The sequence below is a fragment of the Salmo trutta genome, chromosome 4 (genome assembly GCF_901001165.1).
Source record: "Salmo trutta chromosome 4, fSalTru1.1, whole genome shotgun sequence".
In the NCBI taxonomy this organism is placed as follows: domain Eukaryota; kingdom Metazoa; phylum Chordata; class Actinopteri; order Salmoniformes; family Salmonidae; genus Salmo; species Salmo trutta.
In genome coordinates, this window is record NC_042960.1 from 3338790 (window position 1) to 3354979 (window position 16190).

The following is a 16190-nucleotide window of genomic DNA, read 5'->3' on the forward strand; positions in this document are numbered from 1 at the left end:
AGCCAAGTAAAGCCCCCCCGGCCAAACCCTCCCCTAACCCGGACGACGCTAGGACAATTGTGCGCCGTGCTATGGGACTCCCGGACACGGGCGGTTATGACACAGCCTGCGATTGAACCCAGGTCTGTAGTGACGCCTCAAGCACTGCGATGCAGTGCCTTAGACCGCTGTGTCACTCGGGAGGCCCCTCATGGTGCTTCTTGGCCATAAATATACACTCACTGGCCAGTTTATTAGATACACCCATCTAGTACTGGGTCGGACCCCCCTGTAGCCACGAAGGGATGCACCTGGTCAGCAACAATGTTCAGATACGCTGTGGTGTTCAAACGCTGCTCAATTGGTATCAAGGGACCTCACCTGTGCCAGGAAAACATTACACCACTGCCACCAGCATGCACTGTTCACACCAGGCAAGATGGGGCCATTTACTCATGCTTCTTGTACAAAATCCTGACAGCCATCAGCATGACGCAGCAGGAACCAGGATTTGTCTGACCAGGCGATGTTCTTCCGCTCCTCAATTGTCCAGTGTTGGTGATGGCGTGCCCACTGGAGCCTCTTCTTCTTGTTTTTAGCTGATAGGAGTGTAACCTGGTGTGGTCGTCTGCTGCAATAGCCCATCCGTTACAAGGACCGACGAGTTGTGTGTTCCGAGATGCCGTTCTGCACACCACTGTTGTACTACGCTGTTATGTCTCTTTGTGGCCCGCCTGTTAGCTTATATTATTTTAGCAATTCTCCTTTGACCTCTCTCATCAACAAGTTGTTTGCGTCCACAGGACTGCCGCTGACCGGATGTTTTGTTTGTCGCACCATTCACAGTAAATCCTAGAGACACGGTTGTGCGTTTAAAATCCCAGGAGGCCGGACGTTTCTGAGATACTGGAACCACGCCCCCGGCACTGACAATCATACCATGCTCAAAGTCTCTTAGGTCGCTTGTTTTACCCATTCAAATGTTCAATCGAACAGTAACTGAATGCTTCGATGCCTGTCTGCCTGCTTTATATAGCAAGCCATGGCCACCTGACTCATTGTCTGTAGGAGCGAACCATTTTCGTGAAGGGGGTGGTGTACCTAATAAACTGACAACTGAGTGAAACATTTTCACATTGACCCTAAAATATATATTCTCACATTGACCCTAAAATATATATTCTCACATTGACCCTAAATATATATTCTCACATTGACCCTAAATATATTTTCTCAAATAGAACCTACATAGTGTATTCTCACATTGCTTACGAATGAAATCAGTCAGTTGGCAGGAAATTAAGTTTTCCTTTAAAAAGTACAGGAAATTATTGCAGTCCAATTTTAGTTTCAAATGACAGAGAATCTTCAGATATTCTTTGTTCATGAGTTGAGTCAGTAAATTAGCAACTTAATTCAAGCCATTTGATCAATATTATAGCCTAGTAATAGCTGACTTCTAATAGACCTGTATTTGTTTGAGAGTGTTGTAGAGCTCATGTCTGCCTACTTAATTCCTCCCTCCTCTTTTCAGGCCAAATCTACTGTGGAAGGGGAGAGAGACCTCCAGCCATGGAAGAAAGAAGAGGCTCTGAGGGAGATGCCAGGTAATGATGAATGGATTGCTGTAATGAAAAATGACATACTGATTAACAACCTCTTTGTTTTATTTGACTGCATATGACCATCATGCTTTTGTTGTCTCTTCAGGCACTGATAGTGGCCACAGAATGACAGACCCAAACACACAGACCTCTCTAGACATGGACCAAACAGATCTCACTGAGCAGCTCAGAACCAAACACAGCATTTTGACTGTCAACAGATCAGACACTGTTTTCAAGTCAGACCCAGAGCCTGAGAGCCTGAGCCAGGTGTTCCAACTCACAGGTCCAGGACCTGCTGCTAAACAGCAGCGCAGCCTAAACCCCGAGAGAACAACCGATCTGCCTGTAAACTCCCGTAAGCGAAGAGGCAGTGATACAGCGAATGATCGGCCATCTTGTTCTAGTTATGCTGCCGAGGCAGTCTCAGGAAGCCCCTCACCTCTAAAAAAGGTGAATCCCATTCCCCCACTTCCTCAGATGGTGAGGGGTGAACATGAGAATTCCCAGGGCAGTTCAGAGGTCAAGTCTGAGGTCATAGTTATTGACCCCCTCCATGTTGACGAGGGGGAAGATGGGGATGGCACGCCCTCGTCGTGGAGACAAGGTAACATCATGGAACCCAGACATCATCAAGGAGGACATATTGAAGCAGATGCCATGCTTCTTGGAGGACATTCAAGTAACACTTATCATCATCCTCACCCAGGTGTCCAGCCAGCAGCGAGACAGAACTCACCTGACAATCACTTCTACACCATTGGCATGGACAGCGCTTTCGACAACCGCCTCGGCACCTTTCAGAACCCCGCAACCACCGCCACTGCTCCATTGGCCGAGGGAACCGGGGAGCTGCAGTACCCCACCTGGGTGGATTTCGAGGGGAGCGCCTCCCTCACCCATTTGGGCGACGTGACTGGGACTCATCAGGACAGAGAGGAGAGGGTGAAATCTTACAGGTGCACCTTCTGTGGGAGGGAGTACCCTCACCTGTGCCAGCTCAAGATGCACCAGAGGGTTCACACGGGGGAGAAACCGTACGAGTGCGCCCTGTGTGGGAAGCAGTTCAGCCAGCTGTGTGGCCTGAAGCGGCACCAGAGAGTACACACAGGGGAGAAACCTTTCAGATGCGCACAATGCGGGAAACAGTTCTCTCATTCCAGCAACCTGAAAGTGCATCAGAGTGTTCATACAGGGGAGAAACGGTTCCACTGCACCCAGTGTGGAAAAAACTTCTCCTTTCTGAGCAATCTGATAAGACACCAGGCAGTTCACGCAAGGAAATTATAGGTTGTATTGATTTGTGTTGATTTAGGATTGTGTTTTCTGAATTGATTAGAAATTGGATGAGGTGTGTGATTGCTCTGGCTAAATGCCGCAACTCTGAAATTTTCGACTTGTTAGTTATACACGTGTTCAACCAGTTAGCAAGTTGGAGATTTCCGAGTTTCCCAGTTCCGACTAGCACGTACAAATGCGGCGTTAAAGGTTGTTACATGTTCTTTGTTTTCTTACCTTGCAGTCTCTTTTTCTCCTCTAACTATTATTTTGTATTCTGGAGCAATTTGTAAAAAAAAAAGAATGACTCAATGTTTGCTGCAGATTGTTATATTGGTTCAACATACAGTATCATGTTGTCTATAAGGTTAAACTTTTTATTATACAAATTCCTACAGTATTTGTGTAGTGTTGAAAATAATCAGGCCAAAATAAGATTGTCACAAGGAACATGCTTGTGTTAAAGTTTAAATGTTTTTTTGTGATGTTTTGAGAAATAAACCAACTCATGGGAAATCTGAAGGACATATTTTGTCTTTGAGTATAATGCATGAAGCTTTATCTCATCAGACAGTAAACTGTGATCTCAGTGTTTACGCTGAATTGTCTCCGGAAGTAGATGGTTTAACAGCGGAAGTGGTATTGCGCGGGTAAGTTTGCTAGCTAGCCTGCTTAGTAAGGTTGGCTTCTTAGCATTCATTGCCATGGTTATCAATTGTACCGCTGTAATGGAACATAAATCACAGAAAATAAAGTTGTGACAGCTGCATAGAAGTACTTGGAGGTACGATATTTGACAAGAGTTAAAAGGTGTATAGGGAGATGGTGTCCCGTCCGCCCAGGCTGTTTGCGTGGTGTACTGTACGACCCGATAGGATCATGTAGTGGAATGGTAGTGGGTTTTTAATGAGTGTAGGTGGCAGCTGCAGAGAAGTACCTGGATGTACGAGATATTACTGCAGAAGAGGTAATGGGGTGGTGATTTTAATGAAATAGTGGTATATACTGTAGGTGTAGGGCTAGTTGTTGGATTTATTCATTTTAGGAACAGGAATAATGAGCATTTAATGTAGGTAGGAAATGACTGGCCTCACTTTAGTACAGTAGGTGGCGGTGTATGTGCATTTAAATTGGATGCGATCCGAGAATCAAATCAAATGTATTTATATAGCCCTTCTTACATCAGCTGATATCTCAAAGTGTTGTACAGAAACCCAGCCTAAAACCCCAAACAGCAAGCAGTGTAGAAGCAATGCAGAGAAGAAGCTAGCTGGCTTGTGCTTGTAGTCAAATAATAACAAAGATGTTCAACGAAAGCGTTTTTCGTGCGCGTGTAGCGTCCGTTATGGAAACTTTAACAGCAACAGCGGTACGAGAAGTGTGTCAAATAATGGAAGAAAGCTACGCTGCTCTTCGTGTGGAAATGAAGTGTAGCCATGAACCGCACAGGAAGCCCCTGACGAAGGAGACTGGCACAGGGATGGATAATGAGAAGGAGACTGGCACAGGGATGGATAATGAGAAGGAGACTGGCACAGGGATGGATAATGAGAAGGAGACTGGCACAGGGATGGATAATGAGAAGGAGACTGGCACAGGGATGGATAATGAGAAGGAGATTGGCACAGGGATGGATAATGAGAAGGAGATTGGCACAGGGATGGATAATGAGAAGGAGATTGGCACAGGGATGGATAATGAGGAGACTGTGCAAGCATTGAACCCTTGCCGTTCTTCTGATCGTATACAAATGGCAGGTGAGATCACAAATCAAATGATTTGTCACATGCGCCGAATACAACATGTATTACGGTGAACTGCTTAATTAACATTACAAGCCCTTGACCAACAATGCTGTTTTTTTTTTAAGTAATAAAATATTTTAAAAGTGAGTAAAGTAAAGTAAAAAACAATTTGGGGAAAAAAGCAATATCGAGGCAATATACCAGGGGTACCGAGTCAATGTGCTGGGGTACAGGTTAGTCGCGGTAATATGTACGGTACCAGTCAAGTTGGGACACACCTACTCATTCAAGGGTTTTTCATTATTTTCTACATTGTAGAATAATAGTGAAGACATCATAACTAGGAACTAACACATGGAATCATGTAGTAACCAAAAAAGTGTTAAACAAATCAAAATGTATTTTATATTTGAGGTTCTTCAATGTAGCCACCCTTTGCCTTGATGACAGCTTTGATCACTCAACCAGCTTCATGAAGTAGTCACCTGGAATGCATTTCATTTAACAGGTGTGCTTTGTTAAATGTTAATTTGTGGATTTTCTTTGCTTCTTAAATGCGTTTGAGCCAATCAGGTCTGTTGTGACAAGGTAGGGGTGGTATACAGAAGATAGCCCTATTTGATAAAACACCAAGTCCATATTATGGCAAGAACAGCTCAAATAAATAAAGAGAAACGACAGTCCGTCTTTACTTTAAGACACAGAAGTCAGTCAATCCGTAAAATTTCAACTCAGAAAAAAGGTGCCATAGATTTTTCAACTAACCTGCTCTTGGCGATACTAAAATATAATTTCAAAATGGTCTGAGAAAAACAACATTGGCAGGGCAATTCAAGCGTAGACAATATGCAGTAATGTATTGGGCCTATAGCCTACTGCACAAACCTCATTGCTACTGAACTGTTTTTAATTGGTTAATGTTGCGTACATAGGCTTAGTCTTTTTTTTTTTTTAATCTGAGCGTAAGTCGCTCTGGATAAGAGCGTCTGCTAAATGACGTAAATGTAAATGAGCGGAAGAGCTCGGCTGGCATTATAACTCAGTGATCTTGACTCAGAAAAGGTTGGTGCCCACTGATCTAGAGGTTAGCTCTGCCCTGGACCAGAGCTAGAAGATAGCTAGCTACCTATAACCCTGTATGGGTGGTTGCTTAGCCCACACTCAATCTTGGGTTAGGCTTAACTATCACCTAGCCCTTTTGACTCCAATATGGCTTGTGTAAACGAGAGCAAGCTATCACCCAGGTGAACACTACACACTGGGGGTGAATGAAGGGGTCAGTTGTCCCCAATAAATGTGGGATCCAATGTAAACCCCTTCTTAAGTACAGATCATCATTAGCTGTAACACTATGCAGTCCATGTTATGGCAACTTTTATTTCTAGTAAGTTAGATATTGTGGAATATGGGCCTTCGTAGCTAGGGAACTAAAGGTACTGTGATTCACAGTACCCAAATCTTAATTGGTATGTTACCCCACCAGGTTTGAGAAAGACCACTGTTGAGGAACAGCAGGATGAAGAAGAGGCCAGCGGTGCTGATACGGAAGATGATCCCACAGGTCATGATGATTACACTCCACTGTTACCGATGTCATCGCAAAGACCATCACAGCCTGTTAAACCAAAGACCACATCCTCTCTGGTTAAGCTTACGGAAGATGAGGTCAGTGGAGCTTGTGATCATATACTGGGGGCCTAATTCATAAATTAGACTCACGTTTCGTAGCAAATTATACGTTTCAACGACATGTACGGACAATACCAAGGTAAACAATGCAACTTCTTAATGTTAAAACAAATAAGAAGCATAATTTAACGTTTCATATCTAGCTAGCTAACTTGTACTAAGAGTCGGCTGGCTGGCTGGCTGACGTGAGTCGGCTGGCTGGCTGGCTGGCTGACGTGAGTCGGCTGGCTGGCTGGCTGGCTGACGTGAGTCGGCTGGCTGGCTGGCTGGCTGGCTGACGTGAGTTGGCTGGCTGGCTGGCTGGCTGGCTGGCGTGAGTCGGCTGGCTGGCTGACGTGAGTCGGCTGACAAATGTTTGGGACATTGAATATATGTGAACATTCCATGATATTTGCTATCCACAGTGCGTTGTGTTGGAGCCAGTAATGTGTTATTGTCAGTGGTTGTGTGTATGTGATGTCAGAGATGTATTAATATATATATATATGCCTTACCCCTAATACTTAATATCATCCTATCCTTTCTGCATGCACTTTAATTGATACTCCAATAAATATGGCACCATAGAACTCTATGTAAAGCCCCACAATTTGCTAATCTCTTTATTATTATTTTACATTAAGTTATTTGTTACAGGTGCACCATTCGATTGTTCCTGTCAATTCTCTGCTATCACTCACAAGATGCACAACCTGCTGCAAATTGTTCCACTGTCCACTTTGTCTCAGCTTTAAACCAACCAAACGCTCAAGATTACAGCGCCATGTTGATGTGCACCTGAAAAATGCAGTGTCTTTCAAAGGTATGCTGATGTTTTAACCATGTAGTCTGCTAGATTGTATTATCATTCTTGTCAAGATGTGCTTTTACTCATTTCCGTCAAATTTTTCTAGATAAAAAGATTTGTAAATGCAATTTGGACTGTAGGACAGATGGCCATTATCACTGCCCCCAGTGTGAGAGAACTATCATCAGGAGGGATGCCATGACAAGTCATCTGCTGTTGTGTCAAGGGGCTTCAGCTCCTGTTTCATCATCTGCACTGCCCTCTACGCATGCTGCACCGTCCACACCTTTGGTACTGCCCACTCCTGCTATAAACCAGCGTATTAAAATCACCGCCCATAACCAACTGCCTCAAAGTCCAGCTTATAGGACTCTGACGACTATGTGTGATCACTGTGGTTTTGTGCTCCTGAGAAAGAACTTGAAGCAGCACCTGCTGAGGAAACACCCGGAGATAGCCACTCCATTGGAGGGAGCAGAATTAGATCCTGTGTCTGTGGCACAACAACACGGCACTATGAAACATGCTGAAGGGACCAGGCGGAGACTGACCGCCACCTGCACCATATGTGGGCGTACGGTGACCATGAAGAACATGCGAGCACACATGAACAGAAAACACCCTGATTCCTGGTAGATGCCTGCTTTGTAAACAGAGGCATCATAGCCTGATCCCAGATCAATTTGTGCTTTTGCCTTTTGTCATTGTCAAGCAAAACGGTTTGGCCATGACAGAGTGGAAAGTTAGTTAAAGAGGTTCTGGATTTCAGGCTATAGGCTTCATGCATCAACTACTTCATTGATGGCTGAATTCTATTATCATTTTTTTTTATAGCAAATCTTGTAAATTCATGTTGTATATTTTTACCATACAAATGGAGAAAATTGCATTTGTTAATCTGACCCCTCAGTTTCATTGGGTTACGGTTATGACCTGGCTGCCAGTTCCATTTCCAAGGCCTGAGTGCTGGGCAACAAACAATTGGGAGGAAAACTATAGACATTTTGTTATTTTGAACATTTCCTGCAGTCTCTATAACTTGTTAAAGTTGACTATTGTACAAAGTATGTTGAAAAGCTGGGGAATCATGCTCCACTCACACCAAACAATGGTTGTTCAAATCTAGGCTATTATAATCAAGTTATATAGCTTAGTATGTTATAGCTGTAGAAAGGTAGCAGCTCATAAGATCAAAAGGATGAGAATGTTTGTTCAGGCAGTTTGTCTTGTTGATTTTGTTAAGTGGGAGAGAAAAAAACGGCACTTATGCTGTTGGGAAATTTCGTATTAATATTTTTGAGTATCAAATAAATTCTCAACAAAAGATGTAACAAGCTGCTAGAATCAAGGGCGTATCTAAACTTGTATTTACGGTATTTCACCGGCCCGCCCAACCTCGTCAGCTGTCCGGAACTAATCAAAAGAAAACTTCCGGAGGAGGTGAAGAGGTGTGAAAAGGTGAAGCCACCATCTGATAACAAAGAAGATGTTCACTGTAGCCTTCTCTTCTCACATAACAGTAGGAACAAAGTAGATTTTTTCTTGTAGTCTACTTGGTAACTATGTCTCACGAACTCGCTTTTCGTTGTCGTGTCACCTCCATTATGGAAGCTTTGACAGCAACAGTCGTGCAAGAAATAAGTCAATTTATGGGAGAAAGCTATGCTGCTCTTCGAGTGGAAATGTTGCATGAACAAAATAAAAAAGAGACAAGGATGGAGAAGCCAGCGAACTGCCTTAAGAACGTTTCAAAACCTGGTGAGATGTTGACAGTTAGCTATTTAGTGTACAACACACATTTTAGCGTCTGGTGTACATCCATTGTTTAATTAAGCAATAATGTACGAGGGGGTGTGGTATATGGCCAATATACCACGGCTAAGGGCTGTTATGCACAACGCATCGCAGACTGCCTTGACACAGCCCTTAGCCGTGGTATATTGACCATATACCACAAACACCTGAGGAGCCTTATTGCTATTATTAACTGGTTACCAACGTAATTAGAGCACTAAGTATAAATGTTCAGTGTACGGTCTGAAATACCATGGCTGTCAACAAAACAACATTCAGGGCTTGAACCACCCAGTCTATAACACGCAATAGCCCCAGAGTGCTAAACCATCACTATAGCGGTGTCTGTAAAAAAAAAATATATATATATATAAAATCATTAATGCGTCTATTTTCATTATTTGCATGTTAGTTATCCCACCAAGTTTGGGAAACTTTCCAATCGTGGGGCAAATCCTCAATAAACAAGAGGCCAACTATCATTGGCTAGAAGACGGTGCTGTTTTTGAAGGCCTAGCATCACCGGAGACGGAGACGGAGAGACGAGAGCCATCACAGCCCGCTGGTCAGATTACAGACACGGTAAATTCAGTTTGGTTTGTCCCACCTACTTTGTAAGTGAGGACCACCACATGAGATGTTTGTGATGTTGATGCATCCCCAACATAACTGGCTGTAGTTTAGAACATTATTCATTAATAATGACATTGTCTTTTGGAAGGTACCATGGCCAGTATGGCTCATCAAACAGGAGGAAATGGCTGATGATGATCTGGAATCGGAAGGTTAGTTGAAGCAGCTATTTTTAATCATGATGTGTGTGTGTGTATGTATGTATGTGTGTGTGTATATATATATATATATATGAACAACAACTTAGACACAAACTGACTACATCTCATCTGCCCAGACCAGCATGCTCACACCCAATCTCTAGTACCTGCATTATTGTTTGCCACTTGGCCTTAAATTGAACCGATTGGTTTTTCTTGGTCACCCTTACTAATTCAATAATAAATCATTACATTTTTCCATTGTGTCAATGGATTGACTTCCAAGTTCTTAGTATACGTTTTTTTCAAGATGAGTGATGAATCGTCCAGCCCATTGGGTAACTTACTACACCCCAATATGTCATGTCTTAAAATATGCAGCCAGACGGATTAAAAATACATTTACATTGTAATACTTCTGAAAGCCAACTTTCTAGCTCCACCCACACTTTCTGGGCATTATAGGATTCCCAGAGAGCATGGATTATTGAGTCATTAATAGTTTTACACTTAAGACATGACTCTGCCGTTGTGCTGAATTTTGTCTCTTGTATAATCAATTCTATACATTATACTGGATTAAGCGTACATTTTCGCATACTGTAATTTTGTTAGTTATGCTCCATCTTGTGCCAGCATCGGTTATTTTTAAAATCTTGGTTCCAATAGTTTATTTTTTTCTAAGAGATTGTCAGTTGGATGTGCTCTCTGCTTTCTAACAAACATGAAGGCAAGACAAACTGTCTGATTTACGCTAATCAATGTGGTCTTTATTTTATTTTGCACTTGTAAAGACCCACAAAGTAAACTATCCCTTTTAAATGAGTCATTGTATAGCTAACTCTGTGACATTCATTGTTGGTGACTTCCTTTCCAGGTTACGGCGAGTGGATTCCAGAGACTCACAAGGCCAACCAGAATATCAGGGGAGAAAGTGATGAGGACGAGAGAAGTCCGGCCTCTGGGGGATCCAAAGAACTTGGACTCGACGACTTCAAGAGAGAACAGAGTCCGTTGCTGGTGTCAGCTGAGGATACTGCGACACCCATGAAGACAAAGTATGAAACACGCATGTTAAAACGCACTGGGAAGCCACGTTTTCGCTGCGATATCTGCGGTGAGAAATTCCAGCGTCAGAGCGGCTTGACCAGGCACCAGCGGCACAAACACAACACCGTGAAAACCTACAGTTGCACTGTGTGTGGGAAAGGGTTCACCTACATCAAATCCCTCAACACGCATGAGCTCATGCACTCTGACCTCTCTATCCGTTCAACTATAACTCTGGATGAAGCCAAGGCAAGGAAAAGAGGTCTGACTGATGAACCCACAGACAGAAATGCAGCAGGAGATGTGAGTTGTGTAGAATGTTGCCCATTACCAGTACCTTGAAGATGCTTGACTGATCAAAGTTTCTATTGTTTTGATGTGTTTTTCTAGATGATCAGTGCCATCCTTCACTCAAAGCCAGGTGGAGAAAAGGTATTCCGGGAGTATAGGAACACCAAAGGTCTTACAGATAGCACACGGAGACTGATGGTGAACATTATTGTGGCCGACATGATGGAAAATCATGGGTACGTATGTTGACAAATGGTATATTTAACAGTGTATGATTTGTCATACTTAAAGGTATTAGTCACCCCAAAATGAAAGTCTGCTCAATGATTTCAGACCTTAAAAGCAGACTGTCAATATACTGTATGTCCACATCCCACACCATTGCTTGATAGATTTTTGTTGCCAATTCTTTCTGTTCATTTTGAGGTATTGTTTGTATATCTACAAACCAATGGTTCAGAATGGAAACATGGCTTGACAGTAGTGTACTTTTGAGGTATGAAAACATCTTAAAAGCTTTCATTTTAGGGTGCCCTTTGACACCAGCTCCATTACTGTGGCATTGTGATTTTAGGTGGATCTGAAACACCAGTCGTGCATGCATTCCCTGTAGAGTACCAGCCTGTCTGTTAATACTGAGGGGGTTTCCCCAGAACCATCCCTCAGCTTTAGATCAAAACATGTAGTGGGGCTTCAGTTTTGCTGAGAAATGAATCACTGATTATCGCTTTTACTAGAATTGTTGGTACTTTATTTTATCTTCCTCAAAGTAGGATCCCCCCATCAAGTGTCCGCACCAACTACGCCCTGGGGATTGTGACTTTATTCCCCTACTTGAATGATCCAGATTCAGAGCATGGTTATGTAAGTATGAACAGAGGACTGAATTCTCTCAGGGGATACCAGGCCTACAGTTCCAGGATGTTAAATTAAATGGTGTTGATCATTTTGAACTGTTTTCTTTTTGGTTGACAGGAACAATATTACGACGCAGCTAGTGGTTCAGGTTATCTGACCTGGAGAATAAAGACAGTGGGGCGCAACAAATCATGTAAGATCAAGAGGAGAACCAAGTCCACCTACCAAAATGGTCCCAAGGCTCAACCCAGTTCCCCTTCAGCTGTTGAGGAACTGTTAGGTGATGAATGCAAAGACACAGCTAAGTTCCTCCTGCACGGTATTATCCCAATTCTTTGCTAAAGGGTCCATCACAATACCCACATCTTATTTTCACTCATCTGTTATCAGTTGATCGAGACATTTGGTAAATCATTGTTGGATTGTTTTTGTAATGTCCATCAGATTCTAGTTAGAGCTCTTTAGCAAATGGTGGTAATGGTAGGGAGTTTTTTTTAGCTGAATTTTCCCTGAAAGTTACATCTTTGTAATCTTTCAGACGAGCAAGTGTCCATGTCTGAGGTCTCTATCTGCTCAGTTGGGTCTGATTCCTCTGGATCAGCTTTAACTCTGGAGAAAACGAAGGCAAGAAAAAGACGTCTGACTGATGAACCTACAGACAGAAATGCAGCCAGAGATGTGAGTTGTGTAAAATGTTGCGGTTAGCGCAACTACTAGCGCGTTAGTGATATTACTTTAAAACACCTGCAGCTGTTTCTGTTCCGCCTATTTACATACCCTTGTCTTCTTGCCCATTACCAGTACCTTGAAGATGCTCGACTGATCACAAGGCTTCTATTGTTTTGATGTGTTTTTCTAGATGATCAGTGCCATCCTTCACTCAAAGCCAGGTGGCGAAAAGGTATTCCGGGAGTATAGGAAAACCAAAGGTCTTACGGATAGCACACGGAGGCTGATGGTCAACATTATTGTGGCCGACATGATGGAAAGTCATGGGTACGTGAATAATTCAATGTTAGAAATGTGTGATGACCAAAGCTGTATTATGTTTAACTGCATGATTTTAGTCAAACTTCTAGTACCTGTGTGTTCATACTGGGGGGGGGGTTTCCCCCGGCACCATCCATCAGCTTTAGATCAAACCATGTAGCAGGGCTCACTGACGTTTTGTTGAGAAATGAATCACTGATGGTAGCTTTTACCAGAATTTTTATTCAATTTATTTTTTATTCAACCTTTTATTTAACTAGGCAAGTCGCTTCAAATTCAAAAAACGTTTTCTTTCCTGAGGGAACTTCCTATGTACTGATGGGTGGATGCATATAATACACATCAAAACATAACAGTATTTTATTTTAAACTATTTGTCTTTTTTTGTATTCTTCCTCGAAGGAGGATCCCCCCATCAAGTGTCCGCACCAACTACGCCCTGGGGATTGTGACTTTATTCCCCTACTTGAATGATCCAGATTCAGAGCATGGTTATGTAAGTATGAACGGAGGACTGAATTCTCTCAGGGCATACCAGGCCTACAGTTCCAGGACATTAAAATGGCGTTCATCTTTTTTAAAAACTGTTTTCTTATTGATTGACAGGAAAAATATTACGATGCAGCTAGTGGGTCTGGTTACCTGACCTGGAGAATAAAGACAGTGGGGCGCAACACGTCATGTAAGACCAAGAAGAGAACCAAGCCCACCTATCAAAATGGTCCCATGGCTCAGCGAAGTTGCCCTTCAGCTGTTGAGCAACTGTCGGGGGATGAATGCAGAGAGGCGATATCTGTGCTTCAGCATACAACAACTAATGAGTCACTGGTTCGAGAGAAGATGATGGCGACGTTCCAATACAGGCAGGAGGTGGTTCATGATCCGGAGAAGTCCTCAACTGTCCTAGATGTCTTCCCCAGATTCCTTGACACTACAGGCTTGGTAAGACTGTATGAATAGAATTCATCATGTTTTAGTGATTTTAAAAGAAAGTGGAAAGATAATTTTGTGAATTTTTTGTTGTTGTTGAATGTACTTCAGATCAACCAAGATTTCACCAGACTTTTCGGAGAGGTGGTGTCTGGGACATTTATGGCGAAGTGGCCAACATTTTTCAAACCCAGGGTCATCGCAGATTGCAAAACCCTTCCCTTCAGCGAACCTGTGGAAGACCTCCTCTCATCTGCGCAGCAGGAATCCAATGATTATGGTACTAGTGCAGAATTCAAATATGTTCTTTGGTATTTCCAATGACTTTTCTAACTTGACCATACAATGTCTGGGTGAAACTGGCATGTGAGCTTTTACTGAGCAGTTCTTGGTTTTTCACTGAAAAATTAGGATGGGAGAGTGACTTGGCAGCCATTTTGTTGCTTCTGCATCTCCTACCCCCGACCTCAAAGGGCCCGAAGACCGCAAAGATCCGTACCTCTCAAGCTGCTGACCATCTGGTTAGATTTATGAAGGTTTGTATGTTCTGTGATCTTTGCCTTTCTCCATTCCTTAGGACAGTACTTGTTAACAATACACAGCTCCTGTTAGCCTCTCCCCTGCCACTTTGACAGTTTCACATTATGGTCTCCAGAGGTGTAGCCAAATTCAATAACATCCCATGTAAATAGGATAACCATCCATTTTATGAAACTCTGAGTGCATATGAGTGAAAATATAGTTAAGCTAAACCCTCATCGCTAGGTTGCTTAGATTAAGATCACTTTATTGGTCAATTGCACACGAGGTCCACCCGAAATTTGACTTTCGCTTTTAACCCAACCCCGCCGAAAGACGCATGCATATACAGGTTTTGGAGAGGTGCGGGGGGGCTGCTGTTGTGGGAAGTAAAGTGCTTGCTCATGGGCACAACGGACAGCAGTGGCATCTAGAATGGAACTGGCAACCCACTGCCTGCTTGCTCACCTCTAAAGGCTAGGCCAGCGTTTCCCAACTCAAGTACCCTCAACAGCACACGTTGCATCCCCTGACAAACTCACTTGATTCAACTTAACGGCTTGATGATTAGTTGACATGTTTCAGGTGTGCTTGTCCAGGGCTACAATAAAATGTGTACTGTTTTAGGGACTGGAGTTGAGAACCACTGCTCTAGGCTACCTGCCTAGTGGTCTGCCCTTGGGATTGTGGAACACGTTATATACTGTTGTCTTGTTCTCTTTTCCTCAGGTAGGGACAAGTATGGTGACCTTCCTTGAGACAGTTAGATATGAGCAGCAGCCCTTCCTCCTCTGTGTCGGTGAAAGGAAGAACAGCATTCAGAAGTTTTACATCGTCGTTGACCAGAAGACCATCCCATGCAAGGCCAAAACATCAGTGGCAGCTTTTGATGAGCTCTTTAAGGCACACTATGTCTTCAGTGTGTCCTACCATGAAGCGTTGTGTAACTTCTACACATTCATCCAGACCACTGTGTACGGTATCGACGTGGGGAAGGCAAAGGAGTCCTCAAGAGTCAAGGAGATTAGAGTAAGGCTGCTTAACAAAGACCAGGGGAGTGGTGCCGCCGCAGCGCAAGGGAGCGGCGCTCCCACCCTTTTTTCAATTTGAGAATATAAGTTAGTAGATTAACAGCATCTGCTCTATTTCACTCCTGAAACAGTAACTCAAGAAGATTTAAATGCATATCCCCATGAAGCTGATTGAGATCACATGATTGTCATGCAGATGCAGTGTGGACATTTCACCGGTAAAACGCAAAGAATTATCATTCACCATTGACACTGATGGCCTATTTGTAAATTAGATATGCCTGACTTGATGTTTGAGGGTATTACAAATAGAACATTTTAGTGAGAGAGTGGGCATAGGGCAGATGTTGCAGTTGGAGGATGCATATTGTATTATAATATTCAATAGGTTACATCTGTCAGTACAAACTTTGATTGTAAAATTATGTAATTCACTTTTTGGGGGTCAGCTCCCACACCTAAACAAATGGCACTATACCACTTACGTAGACACATGAATTGAGATAAAACATGTAAACACTTGAGTATTTGTAAAATACACTACAGCAGTTGTGCATTGCTTTTTTTGACATAAATTGTCATGGTTTGTCAAAACATACTTGAATCTGGACAGCATATACACTGAACAAATAAATGTAACAATTTTACTGAGTTAGTTCATATAAGGAAATCAGTCAATTGAAATAAATTCATTAGCCCCTAATCTATGGATTTCACGACTGGAAATACAGATATGCATATTTTGTTTCAGTGCGTTTAAAAAATAAAAATAAAAAAAGGCTAGGGGCGTGGATCAGAAAACCAGTCAGTATCTGGTGTGACCACCATTTGCCTAATGCAGCAAGACATCTCCTTTGCATAGCATTGATCCG

The 16190-nt window shown here is 42.8% G+C and overlaps 2 protein-coding genes across 11 annotated transcripts in view; both read left to right on the forward strand.

The window, feature by feature from the left end:
- Positions 1 to 3597, forward strand: part of LOC115191661 (myeloid zinc finger 1) — a 47558-nt gene extending 43961 nt beyond the window's left edge. For 4 of the 5 annotated variants that reach the window (XM_029749479.1, XM_029749475.1, XM_029749473.1 and 1 more), the window contains 2 exons: positions 1514 to 1586; positions 1690 to 3597. In XM_029749479.1, coding sequence (XP_029605339.1) covers positions 1514 to 1586; positions 1690 to 2873 — 1257 coding nt within the window. In that variant the 3' untranslated portion in view covers positions 2874 to 3597. The remainder of the gene's footprint in view (positions 1 to 1513; positions 1587 to 1689) is intronic. The other variant, XM_029749476.1, reaches the window with a different exon arrangement.
- An 874-nt stretch (positions 3598 to 4471) lies between these two features.
- Positions 4472 to 15973, forward strand: LOC115191671 (uncharacterized). Of its 6 annotated transcripts, none has more exons than XM_029749500.1 (16): positions 4472 to 4618; positions 6090 to 6271; positions 6932 to 7097; positions 9289 to 9458; positions 9598 to 9661; positions 10527 to 11002; positions 11090 to 11226; positions 11761 to 11854; positions 11966 to 12167; positions 12387 to 12526; positions 12708 to 12844; positions 13241 to 13334; positions 13445 to 13780; positions 13880 to 14048; positions 14180 to 14304; positions 15017 to 15973. In XM_029749500.1, the coding sequence occupies exons 1-16, from the start codon at positions 4492 to 4494 to the stop codon at positions 15395 to 15397; spliced, it is 3000 nt and encodes a 999-aa protein (XP_029605360.1). In that variant the 5' UTR covers positions 4472 to 4491; the 3' UTR covers positions 15398 to 15973. The 6 variants fall into 6 exon arrangements, with proteins under 6 accessions (XP_029605360.1, XP_029605362.1, XP_029605363.1 ...); XM_029749502.1 differs by having other exon boundaries at positions 11966 to 12128; XM_029749503.1 differs by having other exon boundaries at positions 11966 to 12041.
- The last annotated feature ends 217 nt before the right edge of the window (positions 15974 to 16190 follow it).